The 25388-nt window shown below is 47.5% G+C and overlaps 1 protein-coding gene across 20 annotated transcripts in view; it reads right to left on the bottom strand.

The window, feature by feature from the left end:
- tcf7l2 (transcription factor 7 like 2) overlaps positions 1-25388 on the bottom strand; it is a 97011-nt gene that overhangs the window by 39957 nt on the left and 31666 nt on the right. For 13 of the 20 annotated variants that reach the window (XM_080020820.1, XM_080020831.1, XM_080020838.1 and 10 more), the window contains exons 4-5: positions 18257-18358; positions 10709-10768 (exon numbers count right to left, since the gene is read on the bottom strand). In XM_080020820.1, the coding sequence (XP_079876946.1) occupies positions 10709-10768; positions 18257-18358 (162 nt within the window). The remainder of the gene's footprint in view (positions 1-10708; positions 10769-18256; positions 18359-25388) is intronic. The other 7 variants (XM_080020839.1, XM_080020823.1, XM_080020822.1 and 4 more) reach the window with 1 other exon arrangement.

Here is a 25388-nt window from a genome sequence, read left to right as displayed (position 1 = left end):
AGACACTTCCTGAAAGACGCAGACTATTCTGTTTTACTGTCAGAGCAGATTTAACGGTGGAGAACGCCGAGGGGTTCGCAGTCAGGTGACGCTGCCCCCTTCAATGGGAGAGATTCTCAGGCTTGTAAGGTCTTGTTCCGTAGTCTCATGGTGAGCGAGGAATGCACCGCCGCCAAAAACCTCCCTCCCAATCCAGCGTGCACACACGCACACACGCAATATATGATGAACAGGGGTGTAGTACTCATTGGAACAATTTAAAATTGCTTCACTTTGTAAACGCTACATTTAAATTGTTTTATTTAGATTGAAAAATAAAGACATGAATTTCAAATTGAGATACCTAAAAAATATATAGATAATATAGGTAATATAGATTAGACAAATTTCATAAACAATTTGTTAACTTTATCCAATGATTTATTTCGGTGTGAGGACGATGGGGATATTTCAATAAATGTGAACGCTGTAAATCCTAGAGTACCTGAACACCTGCGCACACCCTCCACAACACCGCTCATGACGCACTCGCACATTTGTGTAAGACCGACATGCACCGTGCAGACAGCCAGCCATGCATGGAGCAGCGTATGCTGCCTCACACTAGCTGGCCTGCCTGCAGACCCTGCAGTTTGTTTAGCAACACTCCTTTTGACGACGCCCGAAGGGTGCAATTAAGCCCAATTAGAGCCTGTCGGTTTTATTAAGAGGCACAAACTGGCCAGGCTCGGGGGCAGTGAGCGTGGGGAGGGAGGAGGAGACGACGCTGGGAGAAAACTAGCACCAGGGTTTCACAGCAAAACAAACCCACTGAAGATTGGGCCAAATTGCAAGGTAAGAAAAAAATAAAAATAAATAAAAAACATGAGCTCATGTACCAAGATCCCGTCATGATACTCAAACCTTAAATCAATCCAGATCAGGTGGGAAGCTAAATGGACTCCGTTGAACAAGTCATTCGTCGTAGAGTTCCGGTGTTGTTTTTCCTTTTAATTTTCCATTTGTACCTTAAATGGATCGCGAGATGAGAGACCGACTCATCTATAAATACCCACTGGCTACAGTGAATGCCAACATGTGTGGATGTCACAAAGCTTCTAGGAAGGAGGTGAAGGGGGTTGTGTCTGTGGTTCATGGGCGCCTGCCCCGATGTATCAGTGTGGCTGTGAATAAAGCAATACAGCTGGGCTGGAACAAAAAACGCCAGCACATCTTTCATCAGCAAATCAAAAAAAAAAAAAGACGCAAATGAATGTATCATTTTCCCCCCTTCACAATCACCCCTTTCCGCCGACCTCTCGACAGAGATGTTTACAGATAGCTATCATTCCCCCTCTTTTTCACATTTGCGCTTGGACATGTTTCAAAAGGCCCGGCCTTTTCATCTCCCCGCTCGCTGTGAGGAAATTTTCTCCTTAATGGCTTTCAAAACAGGAAGCGCAGACAATAAAAGAAGAAGAAGGAGAAGAAGTGAGAAAAACGCTTCACCCTCTCTCCCCCTCCTCCAACCCCTTCAATCGGCGCATCCTTTGCGGAGCGAGCGCCGCGGCGCGCCATGCCAAGGTGCCAACTGTGCCAGTCACACTGACCCCCATCTGGAGGCAACTCGATACCATCTCTGGTGCACTCCAGCTGAATGGGCGCGCTCAGTCGCATTACTGTCTGAATGGCATTCAAAGCCCGGGCTCAGAATTGTGTTCAGAATTTGTGTGCTATTGTATTCTTTGTTCACAGCTGCTGCGTTTAAAAAAAAAAAAAAAAAAAAAAAAAAAAATCCTTTATCATCCAAGTGAATACCAAAAGGCCTATATTTGTAGAATGCACACAGGAATATATTAACGCCGACGTGCAAATCGTTCGACTCGTCCACAAATTAGAGTCTATTCTACTCGAGTCTTTATCAATGACCCCCGGAAGTGCCAAGCTCCACCGCGTCGGATTGGCTCAAATTACTATTTTGTGCAGGTACTACGCTCACTACTCTAATGGTATTTGTAGGTGTGTGTTTACTCATGTTGTATTCATAATTCTGCCTCCTGCGGGGCATCGGCGTCCACGGAGCGCCCTTGAACACGCCACGAATAGTCTTTCTGCACCTCCACTAGAAAGGAACCTGAAAGGGGGCTGCACACGCTTCCACACAGTTGGATAAAACAAACCTTAACTGCACAACTCAACCTCACCAAAGCACTCACTGCTCTGTTTTCTTTTCTTGTTTTTTGTTCCCCCGAACGTGTTCTGAAGAGCGCTCTATTCCTCTCTCTCTCTCTCTTTTGTCTTTGGTTTTTCTCTGGGTAACACGAAAACTCATAATTTTCCGGTCCCAACTACTATGGGAAAAAATAAATAAAAATAAAATATGAAAAGGAAAAAGAAAGAAAGCAACGCACCTCGCTCCCCCCTTCGCCCTCCCAGTGAGCCGTCTCCCACTATGCCCCCGCCCGCCCCCGCCCGCCCAATTGATTTTTCCCCGGCCCTTCCGAATGCGAGCCGCTTCCTCGTCGGTGTCATCTCCGAGTGTCCTCCTCCTTTTAACTGCGCTTTACTCTAGTGGCGTGATGCACATCAACCGCCAGAGAAGAGAGCTGGGAGGGGGGCTGCTGGGGGGGTGGAAGAAGAAACAGATACATGCGCTCCGAAGTTTGAGCTATTGATTTGTTTTTGATGCAGATGGGGTTAAAAAAAAAAAGAAAAAAGAAAAAGGAGAACAAGGCTGCGGTTCGAAGGCTTGGAGAGGCGTTTTTGATCACCGCCGGAGTACGGTCGCTCGTGTTGTTCTGCGTGAGGGCGAGGGGAGAATGGCGTCTGGGGTTTGTTTTATTTTTTTGCCCGCGCACCGGAACGCTTTGTTGTGCGTTGCGCGGCGGTGGCGTGCGCTTCCTCGCGGTCAGCGGGCTCATTAAAAAGTAGTGACCGTCTGGCGGGACACGGTAAAGGTACACCCGGGTCTGGAACGCCGCTTCACTTCCCATGGAGAGGAGCGCGCGTGTCAAGGAAACTACATTTTGCGCAAAGCGTTTAATGAGAAAACAAAACAAACGTGCACGAGGGCACAAAGTGCACGTTAAGTGAACTGAGGAGGAGGAAAAGCTTCGGCAACGGAGAGAAATACAGGGATATTGTTTTGACTGTTTTTAGCAGCTGCAAACCAGCGCCACAGACCGGAGGTCCAAGCGGCGGCTGGAGGGTGAGCGAGATGCACTCTTTGACAGTTTAGCCGATCAGCTGTGATCCACATCCAGAGCTTTGCTTCCCGCGCCGCCCGTCCTCTGTGATGTGCGCTGCGTCCACTGGGGGCTACAATTAGCTCATCAAACTCATTCCAGCCGGGAATTGGCCGCGCCTCTCCCACCCCCTCTCGCTGGCTCTCCGGTGCAGCCGCTCCTCCAAAGAGACAGGCAACTTGTAAGACTCAGGGAGGTATCCTTTGATGTGCCCGGCTCCGGCGAAGCCTGGCCTTTTTGCTGGAATCAAGGTGGAGGAGATATAACAATTAAAATGGCGAGAGAGGCAGGTTCGACGCCGCTGTTCGGCGGAGGCAGAACTCCCTGCCAGAGACATTGTGCCATTCCAGGGAGAATGGAGGATCATAGTTCAGGGACGATCCAGAGAACCCGGGTCGTAGCCAGGGCTGGACAGCGGTTCGTCGTCACCCGTGATAGTCTCTCAGCCGCATCGCGTCGCCGCATCGTTTCACGCAATGTTGTAGCGTGAATAACTTGGAAGAGGAAATGGGCCAAAATTCCACAACAGTGTGAGATGGAATATGTGAGCCTTTAATGTGAAAAGTAGAGTGTTGTAGAGTGGTGTTTTCATACATGATGAAATATCTTCCATAACACCAGGCTCTTGTCGTAACTTTGCAGATTCCTGAGAGCAGGAGTTGTCGTCTCATTGGCTCAGTGATTCTCTTTTAGATTACTTAAAGTTTGTCTGCATTCCTCAGCTCATCATCAGTCCTACAGCGCTGGTGACTCAGACAGGCAGCTGTTTTATGTGACCCGATGTTGTGTAAGATTCACTTCTGCCGCTTCCTCGGCTCCGGTGGGGCTCGGTGGCACGCCGCCAGGTAATTACGCAGTGTTGACTACCGGCCCGTGGAGACAGGCCTGCTACCACGCGCGCACACATTAGCGGAAATAACACGCAGACACTGGAGTATGTGGCTCGCACATCCCCACCTGCCCACCTTCCTACACACACCTCATAGCTCTTCATTTCCAGGCCCCGATACTCGGCCAAACCCGGGCCTGGACCATTTCAAGGAGGATCGCTACGGCTCCAGGCTGACCCTCCTCCCTGGCCCGTGGAGGTCTGTCCTCCCCGACTACTCAACCCCCAGTGTGAGGTGAGGGGTGTCCACAGTTTAAACAGGTGCACCAGAGCATGTGTTCTGCATTAGCTGTCTGCGTGTAGCCCAAGAGGAGTTTTGGTAGAATCCGGAGCAAAGGCCAATATGTCATCCCAGCACGGGATCTAGTTACTCTTACCGCACTCCATCAAGACGACGTGAAGCCAAACCCTCTCCGCAAAAATCAAGGAAGGGAAAGAAAGGGAGAAATGAGAGAAAACTCCGGTGCCATTGCTATCGTCTTACTTTCACGTGTTAAAACGCTGTGATAGCAACGCGACATTGGCAATAATGAAGATGTTTCATTTCAATTGCAAATAGGCACAAAAGGTGAGTTCACAGACAAAGATGTAGGTCACAGTAAATTGCGGCATGAAACAAAAAAAAAAAAAAAGAAGAAGAAACTAAGTCACGCTTCGGGAGAGCGGGAGGTATTCTCCATCTCCCTTGTTGGTTATTCGAGACTTTCCGCAGAGAAAAGAGGAAAAAAAAAAAAAACGCTGCCATGGATTCCAGTGAATGCCAGTGAGAATCAAGCGAGCCATTCATGCTGCCAGTTGATTTAAGCACGCCTCGCTACACCCCAATCAGCCAGACCCCCGAGCCACCGCAAACCACTCACTTGTCTGCCATTCCAACACAAGATGGAGACAGCGCCAAAAGTTCCAATTAAACCATCCATTTGTGATGCCGCAGCAGAAAAATAAATAAAGAATAAATAAAAAAAGCACTGAGCTTTTTCGATAGCGTAGGAGAAAATACAACGAAAGCTGCCAAAATTCTGTGGACAAGCCACATACTTACAGCTTTCGGTTTGCAAAAAGTAAATAGGCGTGAAGTATGTGTGTGGATAATATTTCCGTCTGTGTGTGTGTGTGTGGATCTGGAGCGTCTTGTTATGGAGGAACAGAGCATGTCGCAGATAAGAGGGCGACGCTGTTCAAAGGAACAGGCAGGCCGGTGAAATGCACGCCGATTCGACATCATCGCCTCGCTGTCCCTTAATGAGCCTGGAGAAGGAAGCCTGTCTGGCGGCCACGATGAAAAATAATAAATAACTAAAATAATAATAAATAAAATAACCCCCCCCCCCATCTCGCTTGCCGGGCTGTTTATTCAAATCCGGCACACACCTGTCACGCCGCCAGTCCGGCCATGCTGTTCGTCTCCCTCGGAGAGGATGTTAACAAGACAAATGAATGAATATTTACACAAATAATGTGTTTAGGTAATGTTAATAATGTATGAAATGGAAGCTGCTTCTTGACAGTAGCGCTGCACTAAGGAGTCTTCCAACTTTGGATGACAGAACCCCCCACCCTCCCAAAGTTTCCCAGGTTGCACCGCTCCCTCTCTCTATCTGTGTATCACAGAGCTGGGCCAGTGGCTGATATGAGATGACCCGCCTCTAAACAGGGTCTGGCTTTGGGACCTGGATAAAATCCGGGTTTGGAAAACCAAGTTCCACTCCGGTGTTTCGAGTCAACCATGTGGATTTGCATATTAGCAGCAACCCAACAGATTTCGCTCACTGGGTGAGGACCAGCGGAGGGCTGGAGCGAAAACACAGAACCAGGACTTTAACTTCCAGGACCTGGACTCGCCGACCTCTGGCGTTACAACAGGTGGCTGGATCCAGGCCAGGAAGGAGTGGAAGACGTCACTCCACATTCTTAATTTAATGGAATGCAGATCTCACGTTGGAGCAGCCACGCCGCCCTCTCACCATGAAGTATGTAATGATCTCAATGGCATCCCATTAAGCCGGTCGCTGTGCTGTCATTAACACCTGCACAGGTATGAGAGAGCGGGCAAACCCCGCCTCCTGCCTTCGCCAATCAAAATGTCCCAAACTATTCTCAACACTGAGTAGACGGGTGGAGGGGGTTTCAGATTACCTGACTACGTAGAAAAACAGGCCTCGCATCGAATTCCTTCCCGGGGCCGAGACAAAAGGAAAGGGCCCGGCGCTCACGCACACTGTGGGCTGAGAAGAGATAACAACCATCTCACATCAAAACCACGGCCGAACACCGGGGCCGCGGAGAGGAGCCCACTCTGACGAAATGGGGAGGGTCTCCTTCCGACTGGCCCCACGTGAAACCCAAGTGATCAAGAGGGAACAGGAGGGTTTACCGCTCCCTTGCTTTATTCAGCTTGGTTTTTGGACTCGGCCTTGAAGGTCTACCGCTGCTTATGAGCGGTAGACCTTAGCGCTAGACAGTGGTCTCATCGACACAATCCAAAGCCAATACAACAACAACAACAACAACAATAAAAGCACTTAATAGTACGGCACTTTTACGACCAAATGCCTAAATGGAATCAGAATTTGTGAACTAGTTTGACATATTTTCACAATCATATGGTTATTTGTTCTCTTTTCACAGCCAAGGGTTTCAAGGAATTCAACTAAATAGTCCCGCCTGCACCCGCACACGCAAAACAACAATTAACATGCTTATTATAGGCGGGAGCCAAAGACTGCTCTGAAATTCAGCTGGTCACCTCTGGGATATTTGCTAAATCACTTCAACCCGAGCTCAAAAGTTCACTCGCAAAACGTCCTGAAAAACAGGGAGCAGACGTTTGTGAGGAATAACAAAGAGTGTTTCTGGAAATAATAACAGTGTAATAATAATAAGTGTGTATGTGAGAGCAGAAAAACAAATGGATCGCTGCTCCTGCAGACAGGTGTGTGTGTGTGTGTGTGTGTGTGTGTGTGTGTGCGCGCGCGCGCATGCACGCACACACACTCGTAACATGCGATGACTGAAATCTCATCTCCGGCGTCGAATGTCAACATGTTTGAGTGGTAGAAAAAAAAGAAGAACCTCAAACCAAACCGTGAACCCAACATTATATCACGTACACAATTATCCGCGTCTCCTCCACATGAGGCTGACGGATCGCTCCAAAAAAATCTCAAAGCCGATAAAAATCTCAAGGAATTGTTTGAAATGTGCTGCGTGTCTTTCCACAGAGTCCTTGCAGCGGGGAAGGGGTTGGAAAAAAAATAAATACAAAAATAACGCTTCACACACACACACACACACACACACACACACACACACACACACACACACACACACACACACACACACACACACACACACACACACACACACACACACACACACACACACACACACACACCCTCTTGAAGCCATGTTTACGTTCCATTTGTTTGCATGCACGTGGTACAGGCTGGAGCTCTGCTTCTCTGGACACATGATGTTCATCATCATCTTCTGTTTCATTTTACCAGAGAAACATGAACTTTGTTCCATGGCCAAATGTTCAAAAGGAATTTCAATATCCAAACGACAACACGCACAAAATCCTGAAAGAAAGAATCCGTAGAAATCGCAACGCATCATAAATAGAAGCCGGAAAGGATTGATTGTGAATTCCTAGCCTCCTTTTCGCCTCCTCTCCTAACCTCCTTCCCTCCTCCTCTCCTCTCCTCCAGGCCCCCTGACTCTCAAAGCATCTCATTCCATCACTGAGGCCAAACCCCCCCCCCCCCCTTCCCGTGCCCTCGGCCCAGCACTAATTGCTGAATCTGTTGAACCGTGCCAGCTCCAACAATGAGACACCTGGAGTTCTGTCAAAACAAGTTTCCCTGTGAAACGGCTCCCAGTGTTAATGCAGCGGCGTGGACGCCGACGCAGCCTCCGTTTGCCGCCCGTGGGGCTGGAAGCCGGGGTGCGGGCGGAGGAACGTGGGGGCGGGTCGGCCGCGTCACCCACTACCGTCTGTCAGTCAGTCATCACTGGCGGACACCGGTCACCGAGTCTGTCAGTTTATCGTCCAGAACGCCCGAAGTAAGTTAGCGTCTTGAAGCCGTGAGTGCATTTTTTCCCTGATTAGGTTTTCGGTCGGATCCATAAAATATGGTTTGCGATCAACGAAAGGCCTATGAAATGCGGTGCATTTTTGCGCCAATGGCAAAAAAATAAATAACAGGGCCAGTTAAAAGTCTGGCTTGAAAAATATGAAGCCCTTATGAGCCTTGAAAAAGCGAGTTGCTAACAAGGAGCCGAATTAAACCGCGGCAGAATCTAATGCTGCTTGGCAACTATTGGTTTAGCGAGTGGCTGCGGGCTAATTGCACACTGTTTTCTGTAGTTTGTTTAAGCTTAGTGTTAAAACTTGTGTTTATGTTAGGATATCATGGTGATGAATCTGTTGAACGCGCCAATAGCCACCCCCAAAATATCTAAAATAATCAATATCGAGGAATTCGTCTTTCAAGAACCTTTTTCATAACTTTGAGGTCGCAATCAACAGACAGCGGATCAGATCTTGCTGCCGTCCCCATCGAACACCGAGAGGTTACTGCACATGAACGCACTGTACGTTCAACCTGACCCGCTCGACCTTTGACCTCTCGTCACATGAGGCCCGTCTGGATCGGCTCTCGAAGGCGGGCGGCCGGGGACAAAAGGCGTGTTTGTAAGACTCGACAAGACAGACGGGCACACCCAGGCTACAGATCCTACCTCGGCAAACTAGTTCTTGCGCAAGAGGATGAGGAGGGAGGGAGGGAGAGAAAGAGCGCTGAAGTGGACGGAGAAGTGCCACCCCACCCCCCTCGGTCCACAAGAGCATCACAGTAAATTGCTATTTTTATTGTGGAAAATGAGTCCTTTATCTGATGGCCTGTGTTGTGCTTTGTTTTGTTTCTGCGATTGCTGCCTTTAGTCCCTGAAGACGGTGCAAAAATCCACACACTATTGATCAACTCAAGGAGGCTTTGGAGAGCTCTTGCTGCCTGTAAAATAACCCAAGTTCCCTGAGCTTTGTGGAAGCAGCTTCACAGGCCTGACTGGTGGCAACGACACAAACAATCTGTGGCTGACTGATCCCACGGGCACAAGTTAACTTTGTAGTTACATCAAGGCTAACTTAACTATTAAGCCTTTTCTGCCTGATTCTTATGGCAACTTGTCGACACAGTTTATGGGGAAAACAGAAGGAGCCGTTCAGAGATTTGAAAACATTTAAAAATAACCGACTTCTCCAAAGATAGAAGCACTGCTGCCTCAAACTATGAAGCTCTACAACGTACTTTTATTTTCAAGATCTCCTTACAAGTAACATGGCGCAAACACTTTTTGGAGCACTTGCAGCCCACGCCATGCTGCTTTGTTCATCATTTTGTTGATTACAGATGTGACCTGTTGCCTCTTAAGTAATGATGGATTTCTAAAAAATGACACACTTTATTGAAATTCTCCAAATTGTCGCATGGCAGCATTTTCCAGCCATTGTCCAATTTCAATTTCCGATCAACACATGAAATAACGAAGTGCCTACTTTTTTTTTTTTTTTTTTTTTTTTTTTCCTCCTTCTTCCAAATCAAAAAATGATGATTCTGCAAGCTGTGCATTATCTAAAAACATATAATAATGCATATTCAAGGTTGGTGGCAGGCGTGTGCACGCACACGCACAATAGCCGTGCACCGACTCAACAGACTCAGCTTCCACTCAGACCAGGACACTGAACACAAAAGAAAACTGGCTTCAAAGTGGAGAAGTTTAGAAGTGGACACACACTCACACACACACATCAGTGCGTGGTAACCCGCTTCGTCCTGCCGCCGCTGATGACGTCACGACAGCTGACATCACCGCTCGGCGCCGGTTCACAAGGGCTAAATCTGCCGGCGACGCGGCCATCTTTCAGCGCTCAGCAGCGCGCACCTCGTCCGCAAAGGACCCCAAGAACAACGTGCGTATTTGGACGTCACGGATCAAAAAACACCACCACCACCACCTCCAACCCCAGTAAACACACGACGGAGACCTGAAAACAACAGCAAACACAGCAGCAGCAGCAGCGGCGGCAGCAGCAGCAGCGGCGGCAGCGGCAGCGGCGGCGGCGGCAGCAGCAGCATGTACAGTGCACGAGGGAAAGACACATGAATGATTAGGAAAAAGATGTCCGCCAATGGAAGATGGAGAGCGGGAGTGGGTGGGTGGGTGAGTGAGCGGGTGGGTGAGTGAGTGAGTGGGTGAGTATTGTTTCCTATCCAAACCCATCCACCTGACCCCGCCCCAACACACACCCTTAAATCACACCCGCAGAGCAGCGTTTAAAAACACAAGGCACAACAGCAACAAAGCGGCAGCGCTGGATGAGCAGAGAAGCAGAACAGCATAAGAATCGCCACCAGGATGAGGGTTATTCACTGATTTGGTTTGTTGATCCTTTTGTGTTTTCAAATCATCAGCATTAGCAGCAATCATCACTTGTTAATTTGTGTGTAGCATCAAAACAAAGAAAAAAATATATAATAAATTTAAATCAAATCCAACAAGATATTTTTGGAATTCAAAGGTCTCTCACCAACTGAAATTGGTGAAGGCTCAGATCTGACTGTCCGGGGAATTCCAAGCAGAAGGGGCCCTGAAAGGCAAAGACGGACGTTCCCAAGTCACACAATTATATCAGCTCTATGTCACACACACACACACACACACACCAGCCTACCAGGTTTTATGCATAAGCACCGTGTTCTCTGCTGAAACACCGCGCCCCCCACCCCCCGCGCCTCCTCACTTTCCTCCCGGGTTCGTGTTCAGCCCTGACGTTACACACTTCACACACAGAGAATTTGGAATCAGCCTGCCGCTGCTCTGCTAACATGGCGGTTGTGCTCGCTGCTTGGTTGTTAAGACACACTCTTACTTTTCCGGAACACTTTTGACATAACACTATGGGGGCCCTGCATGGATCTGGCAGATGTTCAGGGCTGTTTAACTTTCCGTATTAGCTGCTCTGGGACCTTACCCCTCCCTCACCGTTACTGTAGCTCACTAACTCAGAGAGGCACCGTGAGTCGTTTTGGACTTTCAGTGACGTAATGGACCAAAAGGGTTGCGTTTCCAGCTCCATTACTTCACCCGGGATTTTGGTTCTCGTGATATCATGTTAGTTAGAAGTTGTCTTCAAGGAGGGTTACAGTAAAGTTATGCCCTTTTCCACCAAAAACTGAGAGTTTAACAGCGGAGAACTCCACACAGTGCTTTTAATTACAATCAAGTTATTTAATATTTTGAATCCAAAAATACACTTTCCGTGCCAGTAATTGACTGTGTGCACGGAAAGATTTAAACTGCTGGAAGTCAAATATGAGCTGAACTCTGCCTTTCTGATGGGTTCAATCCTCCCTGATCATGTATCTGCTGTCTCACATCTCATCAACTCTCACATCACCAACAGAGACATCAGAAAATGACAACAGGATGGAGGGAGTGGAAAAGGAGGGGGAAAAAAGGAAAGAAAGGCGGGAAGGGAGATCAAGGAAAAATAATAATAATAAATTCAGATGTTTGTTAACAAAAGGAAAAGCAGCGCACTAATTGCAGTCACACACACACACACACACACACACACGCACGCACAGAGAATGCCACAGAGCACGGAGCTTGTTTGAAGAGCGTCGCACCTCGTGGCCATTTCTACTCAAAGCCGATGTTCGGGTTACTTTCTCCTCGCCGGGGTCAAAGTGTCATATTTGTACTTGTGGTTGACCCAGGGGTCAACCAGATAACTGTGTAGAGAGGGCATGCAGGGAAGCATGCGGGTATTGGTGTGAGACACACACACACACACACACACACACACACACACACACACACACACACACACACACACACACACACATACACACACACACACACACCAGAAAGTGTGTTTGATACAGGCATTCTGTTGGGCTGCCTAAGTGCACCAGGGTTATTTAACGGCCAAACAGAAAAGCAAACAAAGAGTGTAAATTTCCTCACAGCTAATCACATTATACAGACATAAAGACAAATATTGCACAAGGTGCTATTATAATTTTCTTAAGATGGTAGGTGGCACAAACATTGAGCGGAAATCCAGTAGCCAAACAGGGGTTGTTTTTTAGCTTTATTTTTGAAGTTTGAAGGCAATGCCAATGTAGCGCCGGTGAAGATCGCCACACTCGGTGATGCTGAGCGTCGCCGAGCGCGTCGAAGCCTTCCTCAATTCTTATTTGTATTAGCCACGCCCATCTCTCATGGCGGCGACGTTCCCTCTACTTCCAACGGACACCGGGGTGGTCAGGTTTACATACAAGCGGCTCGGTCGTGTTGGCAGGGTTTCAGCACGTTGTGGTGAGCGCACAGAGGGACAGTGTGCGGGACACGCAGGCCGCCAGACACAAACAATGAAGGTGTCAAGTCGCCCGGCGCTCGCTGACACTGTCTCAGCTCCCGGGTTTGACGCCACGTCTCGACAGCCACAGATTTCGGCCGCGCCGATGATGTCACCGCGACTCTGCACCCGCGCGTCTTGTCTCGAGCAGATGGCGAGAGGCGGCTGGCGATGACCGACACAGTGCCGTCAGTGTGAGCGGCGGGGTCGTACGCCGCCGCCGTCCGGCCCCTCTTCCGCGGCCAAACGAACAAGGAGCCGCAGCTGCAACATCTCGTGCAGAACTCTGAGAGGTCAACGTCCGCGGAATAAGGAAAGCGACGATTTAAGTCCTCACCCTGTTATTCTTGGGTCAGAGCTGAGTGTCTCTGGATACAGAAATCCCACGCTAAGAGCCGTGTCAATGGACAAATACTATAGAAACCATTGTGTTTTCCTGCTTTGTTGACACAGAAGCCTGTCAAGGTGTTTCTAATGGAAAACAATGGAATATAAATTAGATTTGCTGCGTTCTGATGACACCCGGATAACGGCCTAAGTCTACACTTTGTATGTTAGTTTTGGGATAACGAACCTGATAGGTTCACAGCAACGGCGAATAATTAACAATTTAGGACCGTGTATGTAATCTGTATTGTCACTGTGGCCCTGAGCAAGGCACTGGATCCCTAACTGCTGCCCATGACTTGAGTTGGTGCCTTGCCTGGCTGTTGACCCCGCCCCCCATCGCAAACAGTGGTACTGATGCATCCCTAACAATTGATAATATAAGTAGTGTGAGCCAGAGAGACGGAGGTCCATGGAGTTCAGGACCTGTGGGTGAGGTCCAGAAAGGTAGTGTGTGGGTGGCGCCTCCTGACCCTAAAAGCCTCATTAACAGCGGAGGCGGCCTGGCCTCCCAGAGCCCGGCACTCATTGTTTAGTCCGGCCCAGGTGCACGGCCCATTCAGGCCGCAGGAAGTCTCCTTTATCCCTACGTCTCCAAACAGAGCCGAAAAAAAACGTGGTCAAGGATAGTCAATGTGATCTCGGCTCCGTCTTTTCTCTCGCTGACCCGAGGTGGTGGTCGCCCGGCCAGCGGGCCCTCCGGCCCTTTGTGGGAGCCAGCAAAGTCATTGTGGCCCTTCTCCCTGAATGCGCAGTTAAAGGGGGAAAAAAAAATTCAACTCTATTGGCTGTTGTAATATTAAGAATGCCTCGGCTCTTTTCAGATGATGCCCCCTTTTCCTGTACGCATTCTTAAGGCACACAAGTGCGGCTGAATGGGGGAAAAACAAGCGTGCTGATTGGTTGTAAAAGCCACAGGTGGGAGGTCTCGTCTTGCCTGCCATAAAAAAAGGCCAGATTCCATCACTTCCTCTACGCTAATTACCATACACTCGGAGCAAGCGTTCCCCCTCTTTCTCCCTCCCTCTCTCACTCACTCACTCGCCTCCCCCGCCCCGCAGGCCAATGCTTCACTACCTCTGACACACACACACACACACACACACACACACACACACACACACACACACACACACACACACACACACACACACACACACACACACACACACACACACAGTAAGGAAATGGTTAACACTCAAGCTGTTCCCTGCTGCCAGTGGAAGCCCGGAAAACAATGGAGACATTGTCTGACCGGGGCTAGACTCTGAGGCCGTACGCACATGAATGTGTGTGTGTGTGTGTCTATGTGTGTGTGTGTAAGCCATCTAACGTGCATGTTTCTGACCCAGTTTTAAAAATACCCCTTTAAAAAAGAAAAAGAAAAAATCTAATAATTTTATATATATGTTTTTCATAAAATATATATTTAAAAAGATATACTCATAAATTTAAGATTCAAGATTCAAGATTCAAGATTTTTATTTGTCACATACATATACATACTTCCATACCAAATTTATGGTATATAAAATGACACGTCACATATACATGACATAAAGCCATTGTTTTTGAGGGGGAACTCTGGGAGACCGATACTGCATCACCATAATGATGAGGGTAACCTATGGCCTCACCTTAAACCTTTACTAATGCTTGCCACACACACACACACACACACACACACACACACACACACACACACACACACACACACACACACACACACACACACACACACACACACACACACACACACACACACACACACACACACACACACACACACACACTTTGATTTTTCCTAAATCAATGTTTCCTTATAGAAAACCCCACAAACAGCGTCCGGCGAACATGAGCATTGGCGAAAGTTCTGTAAGCCGTGTGAGGCATAAGACAAAAACCAAAACGTTCTCTTCCCAGGTTCCCTGGATGAAATATTACACATCAATAGACATATAAATATTGAATAACTTTCAGCCAATGGCATGAAAGTTCAGCGGTGCTGGGTTTTAAGGCTGCCTGCGGGGATGGCCAGGCACTTCAAAGGGCCCTGTGTGGCCCCTCTTTGAGGCCACGGTGGACAGGGCAGACGGTCGGCCCTCTGCTGGATCGTGATGTCACTTCCTGCGTTCCACCGCTGACCCTCCCCTGAGCCAGAGACCGGCAGAGTGCTGCCAGTTTGCCTCAGCGCCAACTCAATAATATCTGTTGTCATATCTCAGCCGTATATTGTGATCAAGTGTGAAATTTTGTGACGATTATGTCTTAATTAATCAAAAGATCTGATATATATATATATATATATATATATATCCCATCTTGTTTATAAATTCTTCCATATCGTACAGTCCCTCCCTCCCTCGTCCATCCATGCTTTTCTGTTTCTCCATCTCACGATACTCCACCTTGAACTTCCAGTACCATTGCTTCTACAGGTCTTTCTGTCTTGATGGTGCAGGGGTCGCTCCCGCTCCAGATCAGTGTCCTTATCGCTCTGGCCTATTCGACTGGGTCTTATCTCCGCTATGGCAGACTGCAGGCGCTGCTGGGCAGGGAGGGGTCAGAGTGCCAACTCGCTCCTCATTTGGAGGCAAATAAGATACCACCGTTTACAGCCCAATTTATTGATAAGGAGAGCACGTAGTAGTACAGGTGGGGCAGTGTTAGAGAAAAATAATGAAATTGCGCGGCTGCTGGAGTAAGAGCGAGTCAGTCGGTGCGATGATGTCACCGTCGGTCTTCTCAGTGGAGCGCTGTGTAATCTCCCTTGTCTATATGTTCGGCATCAGGTATGATGCAAACACAGGAAACTTTCCATCAAAACGCCTCCTCGGGCGGTTGTGGATGGGAGACCCCAGCGGAGGGCGCGGCAACAACACCAGCCGCATTTCACATCCAATTCCAGACGCCCTACGATGACAAACAGGTTGTGTGCCAATGTGGCAGCGTGTCTCCTCTCTTATCGCCACCGGGTTACTGATCTCACGCGTCACCAACGGCACCAGTCACTCCAAATCACTGGTATAAGATGTACATTACTGGATGTCTACAAACAACAGATGTATTTGGAAGTAATGAACAAAAAACAACAAGAGGTCAGAGCTGTAACCGTCATGAGGTGCTGTTGTGTAATCAAAGACCTCTTCTATGAAGGTGACCAGCGAGGCAAGAGCGAAGCAGGACGTGAGGTGCTAAGTATTTACAGCCGCATGACTCATAGCAGGATAAAACCACAAGAATTTACCTGCAGAGCTTGGTGCCTGCAACCGGCTTAATGACTTCAGAGGAGACAGGACTGCTTTTCCTTTTTTTTTTTTTTCCCCCTTCCTTCCCTTGCGTCTCTTAAAATATCTGAATAAGACAGGACCCCTGAACTCCTCGGTATAAAAATAAAAGTTGGCATGGCAGTGGAGAGGAGGAGACCTGAGCTGTTTTGTTCGGAGGAACACTGTCATCGCAAGCTCTTTGTCTTAAACACAACTTTTGACAGGGTTTTCGTTTCAAATAAACAGCCCTTTGTAGACTCGACTGCTATTTAAAGCCGTGCTCGACTTAAACGGGCGAAACACCAAAGCAGGGCCTTGGCTTGCCAACTTTCACTTACCGTTGGACTGGAAAATGTTGAGATGGTGTTTAATGTAGACAATAAAACTAAACTAGGCAATCAAATGTCAAATGTGACGAAGAGAAGAGTGACAAAGGGAGTTCGGTGAAATAAATATGACAAATTTCATTAGTATTTATATGTAATATTTGGAGCTACATCTTTTTATTTGGTTTAGTCCATAAGCAGAGGGGTCACCTGAGTGTTGCACACTGGACTACCAGACAATTACCACAAGACCCAGAATATTCACTGGTCCACCATCTTTGAACCTGTGACCATGCACTGCATAAATCATGCGCTGTTTTAAAATTAACATTTTCATTAAAAAAAATAAAATAAAAAAAGGGAAACCATTACAATTTTACAAGATGCACGACTGTAAAAAAAAAAAAAAAAAGTAACAACTGGTCCAAGAAACACCACGGGCGTTCGCGGTCACCTACCAACTCTTCTCACTCCTTTCTCGCATCGATTTTTTGGGGCTTGCTAACCCTTTGACCGCATGCACACACCTCCCTACGTTCAACCTTTCCATTGACCTCCAGAACATTTTTAGCCTCCGGCCAGCACTAAAGTTCATGTTCCACTGTTCATTCCAGAGCTACTAGAGCCTCCAAGATATTAACACGCCTGGGGTTAATGCTCTGTTTGGTGTACATACAGCAAACACCCCTATGGCAAACTGCGCCGCTCCAGCTCAGCTTCCACTCGCTGGACGTAGAGGAAACGCCCACGCTTCTCTCAATTTATTTATTTATTGCCGCCTCATGTAATCTCGGCATGACTGAAAATGAAGGCTACCCTCAATTGTGTTCCCGAGAATTTAAATAAAGGTTGAAAGAATGAATAAATGAAAGGCAACAAGTTGGTGCTCCTGCCGTGGGGACAGTGCTTCTCAAACTTTTCACAGCGACGGACCTCATTTCTATGGACATCTTGGCCAATTTGTGTCAATTAGCACAAGAAAATGCACTTTGAACCGACCGTTTGTGCAACATGTAGTGAAATTCCACCAAAGCAAATTAGGAATTAAATGCCTTTATCGTGTGGGCTTCTTACCACAGAGGGATTATTGAGCCATAATCTGAGAGCTGCCAAAATGAGATTTTGGTGAACAGGAGGACCCCTATGTGTCCGCAGACCCCGGTTTGAGAAACACTGCATTGGGACATCCTCATAAAACAAGCAGACAAACGAAAACACAGGGTTCTAAATGAGTGTTGGGCCCGGTATCAGGTCTACCCTTCGAGCTGACCGCCAGCGTGGCAGTCCAAAGAGCAACTGCTACACCTAACACCACCTTCCTGCTCATCGTTCAGTCTCAAGAGAAAAGCTGCTTGTGCTAAATTCAGCCAGCCCAAAATGCCAAACCGTGCATGTGTATAATAAGTCCTCGCAGGTTAAAACAAAACTAGCTGAGACAGTTAGTCGCCGTGTTTCCTTTTGAGGAAAGGAAAATATGTCTGTATTTTTATCTTCAGTTAGTCAACGACATCCATTCAACAGCTTTCAAAAAGGAGGGAAAGAGGAGGAGTTATAGGGGGCTATAACCCTCAAGGTTTGTTTTGTTTTTTTAAGTGAGAAGAGGAAAAGAGGGTTGGTCTTTTCCTTTTTAAAACAGAAGTAGGAAGGAAGGAAGGGAGGGAGGAAGGAAGGAAAGAAAGAAGGGAGCTGAGGAAGGGAGGGGGAGCGGGGCCGAGCGGAGTGTTACTTACAACGATGTGTGCAGGTGACGGAGACCTGGCATCTTTAAGTGCTTGTCTACTTTGGAGACCTCCTGGTTGAACATCTAGCAGGGGCCATTTCATCTGTAGGTACTGAATGGCAGAAAGGAAACAGAATGGAAAGAAACAAACAAAACATGTTAACAATGCAAAAAGGGCAAAAACAGAAAAAAAAAAAAACTGAAATAAAGACGGGACGGGGACAAACATAAAGGAGTCGACATCCTCGACGGGTGGAAACGTAAACACATGGAGACGGGCGAACAATGATGCTGACCGGGGCTCGTACGGGGGGCAGGAACGGCCCACACACACACATTTTCAGAACCTTTGATAGATTTGCTGTTGTGCATTTTCATGTACGTAAAACCATTTCAATTTCAAGTATCCGAACGACGGACCGCCAACAACCAAATTCCACTTCACCTTCCCTCAATTGTATGACGTCAGCCGACCGACACGCAGAGCAAAATGAAACGTGGGGGGCACAGTACCACCATAGGTCTGGCAGGTTTGTACAGGAAACAATGGTAATATTTATCAGTCTCGATACCTCGATGTGTCTGCTCGCAAACCTAATTCCCAGCGAGCTGATGGAATTACCAAAGCCAGGATCGCCCAAGCTTGTTAGTTCCCAGAAATCCACCCCGGAACGCCGCGCCTCCCTCTTTGTATTCCGGTTGGACACCTATCAGACACCTACACCAACCCAACTAGATGAATCCGTTTCCATCTGGTTTGCGGCCTAAAGCGCGCAGCGGAAAGGCCAGCAGGGGGTCGTGCTGAAGTCCTGTTCAACTAAATTATACATCACTTCATCAGCACAGTATCTTAGGTATGGCTGCCAGCCGTCAGCAGCCAGCGAGATGATGGGATGAGGAATTAATAATAAAAAGGCAACGTGGTCGAAAAGGGAACGTCTCGTATCCGAATCGGACCCGTTCCGTATATGAGGTGAATCACTCTTTTGGGGTTGGAGGAAGGGTGAGGAGGAGGTCTACGATGACCTAATGCCATAAATGTGACTGTTGCAGATAAAAATGACTTTTATTAGCGGCAGGCTCGGAACTCATAAAAAGTTTAAACCGTGGAGTCTCGACACGCTCCTCCGTGGCTAAACCTCCTGACTCCTTCCTTATAAATGATTGACTTGGCCTTTATCAGGATTCTCTCTCTCTCTCTCTCTCTCCCCCCATCTCTCTCTCCCTCGGCCACACCTCAACTAAACTGTCGACGAATAGATGGACATGATTTGCATATAACGCTCTGCGTCTAAACCTCTTAACAACTTAAACAAACGATAACTCTCTGAGAATATTAAAACGGGTTTTTTGAAGGTCGTCCTGCTTGCCTGTTGAAACGGAAATAGAAACCCTAACTGCATTCTGTCATCATTTGGTGAAATCAGGGTCTGTGTAACGCGAGTTCATGCAAAACAACACTTTGATAAGTCCTAGGTGGAAATCAAAACCGCACCTACGCTTCAACTGGAACCTAAGTGACTAGTATGGCTCTAATCTCATTATGACTTATGGCCACTGAACCTTTTAGCCAAAGTTAACACCGAACATTCAGCCAGTGATCCCTGGCTGGTGACCCGGCTGAGCCATGTGCTCTCTAAACTCTGCTTATCAATGTCAAGGCCGCCTCGTTGGACAGAGAAAAGCTGCAGCTGCCCTCTGAGCTGTGAGCGGCCTGTGGTATTAGGTCGGCTGCTGGAAGGTCGAGGGCCTGGAATGGTTCTCATTGTAAGGGAGGGAAAAATAGAGCCCTGGATCCGCGGCAACGGCACACACCGGGAACATTGGAGATCTATAGGAAACCCGCTCACCGCTTCTCCAATATATGCAGATACTTGTCCTGATTAACTGCTCAGACAACTGCAGGATTTTGCTGGATTTTCAAGCGATTAAATTTGTGAGGGTAACCCAATTTTAGGGGAGAGTCCAGGTAATTAACAAGTGTCAAATAAAGCAAGTCAATACGGACTCCGTCTAAGAGGAAGGAATGGCAGTGTTTTACCTCCGACGCAAAAGACAAAGCCATTAAAATATGTCTGTTTCAACATTAGACAGAGCGCCTACCGAATATTTGCTTCACCGTAACCCATTGGCTATAGCCAGGAGAGTTCTGCTAAGTACATCTGGGTTTGGATCCTGGCCCTTTTACACAAATTAATCATGGAACAATCAGTAATGCACAACCCTAATCCATTCATGCATTACCCTCATACTGTCTGCCCCTTCTTTACATGCCCAAACGCTCCCCCAAATCTTCTTATACTTCCATAACCCAGAATATGGTGTGCCGGATAAAATTAACCCTCCATTATCGTTTTAATAACTTCTTTCATTACTGAATCTCATTTACATGAGTGACGCTGAAAATGCAGGCTCGGAATGCCAAGACGCCAAAAAGATCTCGCAAGTGAATTTACCTCGTCCTCCAAACCACAATTAAATGTACCAGGATCTAAGCCGTCCGCCATCGCCCCCCAATTCAGGGACACTTTCACAGCATTGCCAAGTGCATGTGTGAGCACCGCAATGAAAGGGTGAGTTCTACTTTGTATGCATGCATGGGTGTGACTTGTGTGTGCGGTGTGTGGGAGCGTAGGTGAGGCAGCGAGCGCGATGCGACCCTTCCTGAGAATGTGTCTAAATCAGTGGTAATTAGCACAGGGTTCACCGCGGGGCGCCTGCCAGCCGCTGACGCTGGAGAGAATTATTGACTCCGTGTCTCAGGCTGCAGCCTGGTGCTCCGCCACCAGCTACCTCTCATTTATGACCCCCAGAGGGGTTTTACTGCTAAAAACTGGGTTTGTTTACGCTTGTTTGTATGTCCCCAGAGTGGAAAAAGAAGAGGGGTTGGGGGTGGTGGTGGTAGTAAAAGCTCCAGATTTGCGGTCTTGTGGAATCTTTTATGGACCCCCTACTCTGGTCATTAAGGACCGTGAAGACAGCGTGGAGAGAAAGTAAAGGAATCAGGTTTAGTGGCCAAGTGTATTTACATATTCAAGGAACTTGACCCAGTGAAGTGCATTACAGTTAGAATAACAATTAATATTAAATCATCTTATCTCAGAGAAAAGACGCAAGGTCGGTATTTACAAAGAACAGTGGCATTTATGTGGTTTAAATGAATGGCATCGATCACACAAAAATAAAAACACACCAATAAACTAACTTGATTCATTTGAAACCCTACATCATATGCAAGGTTTATCTAAGGGCTGAGTGATATTCAAATACAACTTCAAATATCACAATATTATTTGACAAATAGCTTGATATCAATGATTTGATGACCATGGGTGCTTTCATAAGATATTCACACACTATTTGAGAAGCAATCATTAGTAATCTAGAAGAGTCTATGAAGTTCAGAAAACGGCTTCACTGTAGCCTTAAAGAGAACATTAAACTAAAATCACAATCCCCAAAGATATCTAGTCTCTTATCACAATATTGACAGTATAACCCCCTAGTTTATCTACATATATATTATCTATATATGTTTCTGCAACAGATTGTGGTTCCAGTCTTTGGAAAGTTCAGCTTTCCCAAATCTACCGACAGACAGAGCGACACACAGACAGAGCAACACACAGGCAGGGGAACAGGACACATGCCCTGACAGGCGGCTCCACTTCAGCCCTGCTATTGCAAATGTTCTCACACACTAATCCTGCCTGCAGCTTTTACAAGCATGCCAAGGAAAACTGAGCGCACACACACACACACACACACACACACACACACACACACACACACTCCGTTAGTGGCCCCACTAACGGACGTACGGCCCAGGCCCCAGTAGGCCGTGACCCCTGACCTCTCTCCGCTGTGTCAGCCCTTCCCTGCGCTGCCCTCCCCCACCCAGACCCCCCACTCCACGGCGCGACAACTCACCCACTAGGAAGGAAACCCCCCCCCACTGCACCCGCCTCCTGGGTAACTCAAGAGCCATTCCTAAGTGACAAATTGCGAGTCCCAGTATAACTCACTCTCTCCGCCTCTCCAGACAAATGTATTATTATTATTATTATGTTGGCACGTCCATGCTCAAATAATCTAACTGAGGATCATCATGCAGAATACAGTATGTTAATGCAGAGAATGATATTATTGAGAGATTATATATATATATATATATATAATTTCCTGCTCTTATCACATAGTGGGTTGTTGAAATTATTTTAATTTATATTAATGTTTTAATATCTCCCAATACATTAGATACTTTACAAAATTTTAGGTCGTATAGCTCATCAACTTTAATTTAGACTACTAAACCTGCAGTGTCGCAGCACGGCACCATCTGTTTTTCATGAAAAACGTGATTCCACTGGATAGCAGTGAATGGCAAGAAAATTAATCATAACAACAATAGTAATAACAATAAAAAAAAAAAAAGAAAACCCACACATACAGTACAGCCTTTGAAAAAAGCCACTCAGTCACCGTGTTGCAGCCCCGTGCTGCTGGGAAGAGGTCCCTCCTCCCACCCAGCCACCCTCCACCCACCATCCACCCCCGCGCCCCTTCCTTGCCTGGCCGGGCACAATGGTAGCTGAATGGCTCAATTGTCTCTGATGAAGTAAAAGACAAGAGACTACGCGGTCCTTACAGAGCGATGAACTAACTCTCCACAGACACTTTCCTCCCCTCCACCACCTCCACCAGCCCCTCCATCCCTCCACCCCTCCAGCAGTTTGAGGCGCCTCAAGTTCAGATGCGGACGAACCAAAGAGGAAACAGAATGAGGAACTGCTGCGTTGCCGCTGCTGTGACGCAGTTGAGCAGAATGCCGACGAGTTGGAACGAGTTGCAGATTTTGTTTTTTGAAATCGAAAAATGTGCTCGCTTCAACGCGTACGTTCGGCTTTGTTTTTAGTTTTTTTATGCACCTGTAGCTGATGGCGATTGCCTTTGTGGTTCCAGTGTTTTGATTTAATACCGTCACTACAAATCTGAGATGAATCCTGACTGTTGTTTTATGTAGAAGCTGCAAAACCTCAATGAAGACAAGGTTTCTTTTATTCAATCCAATGTCTTTCTGGTACGGAAACCTCTTACGGTGCTGGTGTCCACAAACTCAAGGAGGAGAAAGCAAAAGAAAAATAATTCCAGGTTGAAGTGGTCTTCAAAATGCGTCAAGCCACCAGCCATAGACGCTTATTCTCTAAGCATTGCAATTCTCTCTCATGTGTTTTTTTCTTTTTTTTTCCCTTTATTTACACCAGAGCAGTAGGACTTGGCATCAAACCTCCATACTTTCATGGACCAGACTGAATGGCATCGACGGTATCTAGAATCAAAACATTCTGTGGCATTTAACGCCAAAGTTCCAGCCCCGAGTCATTAATCTCTTTGGCCGCTGTGAGCCAAGAATACAGCTAAAGGTTTGTTTTTGTATATGGTCTTTAAGTTATGTTGTTTAAGGGCCGATATGGAAGTCCGTGCACCGGCGTGGTAGGTTTTGGAGGCCAGGGCCGACAGACCAGACCGCGGAAAACAATTATATCATCCTCCCAAAGAAAATGCACACCTCATGAGTCATGCGTCCAAACATAATTCACACCATAAACCAAGTCAGGCAGTTTTATTTCAGGCCGACACACTATAGAAACTGAGAAGCACAGCGTGGCCAAGTCGTCTTAAACACATTAAACAAAACCTTTACGACGGGAAGGAAACCAAAGGAAAATAATTTGTTTTTTTTTTTTTTTTATGTTCTGAATCTATAATCTTTCTCCTAACCCCCGATGGCCGCAGTCAGCGCTCATGTTAATGTGGCTCTGTCCAGCCCAGCTACACAGCCACTGTCGACGCAGCGCAAAACAAGCCCGGACCTTCGGCCCCGGAGCCGCGGCTCGTGACCGGCTGGGAGCTGTGGCGTGGCCCCCTCACACTCACCCGTCCACACATCACCGCAGCGCCGTCCGTCCGAGGGCCCGTCTGCTGCGGAAAACAATGGCGGCTCAGGGGAACCGCGACGACATTCTACACAATATCCTCCCCATACATTCACAAAAGGTCCCGTTGGAGGAAACCAGCCGCGGCCGTTTCAACTCAACTGGGCCATGGTGTCAAAGTCCGATTTCCCAACGAAACCCACTTTTCAAAAAACACAACCAGCGAATATTCTGTGTCTCACGCATTTTCCTATCATCATTAATTTAGGCCACAAAATGGTGGTATCGCAACGAGGATGTGTTTATTCTCCGACGGTTCAATACCACTAAAAAGACGATAGCCGATAACGTCTACTCATCTCCGAGCGACGTGTCTTTTCTAATTCATGAAGTAGCCCCGAGAACAAGTTGGGTCCTTCCAGACTCCAATATTCCACGGAGGCCCTCCGCAACTCCAAAACAACCCCTGCCCCCACACACATTTCTTATCAAAAATTAACTCAAGGTCGATATGATATTGACCCAAAGAGGGTGAAAACCGCTATGAGAACTTCCTCATGAATTGTTAGTAACGATAACAGACAGCGACTGCAGGGTTTGACCGCTCGCTGGAATCCTGCGCTTAAGCCGCACCGATCAATATGATTGTTCAGCGTCTTCCTGGCGGCGGCGTCATGCTGCGAGAGGATTCTTGACTTGACGTTGACTTGACACCGCGTTCCGTGTTTTTGATTTGACGTATCAGGGAAATCCCCGCGATTATTGTGATTATGGCGATAATCGGATCCTCCGCCGGTTCCATCTGATGCGATTGTGGCGTCAGCAGGACGGACGGAGGCCAGCGCCGCGCTCCAGCGTTTCTGGATTAAGAGCCATAAGCTCGGCTCCGAGCGGACACGCCGGGCCCCTTATGTGCCAACGCAGGACCCCCCCGAGACTCAGGATAACATCCATCACAGCCTGGGCTCCGACAGGAGGGGGGGAGAGAGAGAGAGAGAGAGAGAGAGAGAGAGAGAGAGAGAGAGAGAGAGAGAGAGAGAGAGAGAGAGAGAGAGAGAGAGAGAGAGAGAGAGAGAGAGAGAGAGAGAGAGAGGGAAAGAGAGGGAAAGAGAGGGAAAGAGAGAGAGGAACAGAAAGAAGATGTGAGAAAAAGAAAGGACAGAACAAATGACAGAACAAAATAAATTAAACGGAGCAGGAAATAAA

This window comes from Zeus faber (genome assembly GCF_960531495.2).
Source record: "Zeus faber genome assembly, chromosome: 20".
NCBI classification, from domain to species: Eukaryota; Metazoa; Chordata; class Actinopteri; order Zeiformes; family Zeidae; genus Zeus; species Zeus faber.
The sequence above is the reverse complement of the archived record's forward strand: the minus strand, read 5'-3'. Positions and strand labels throughout refer to the sequence as shown.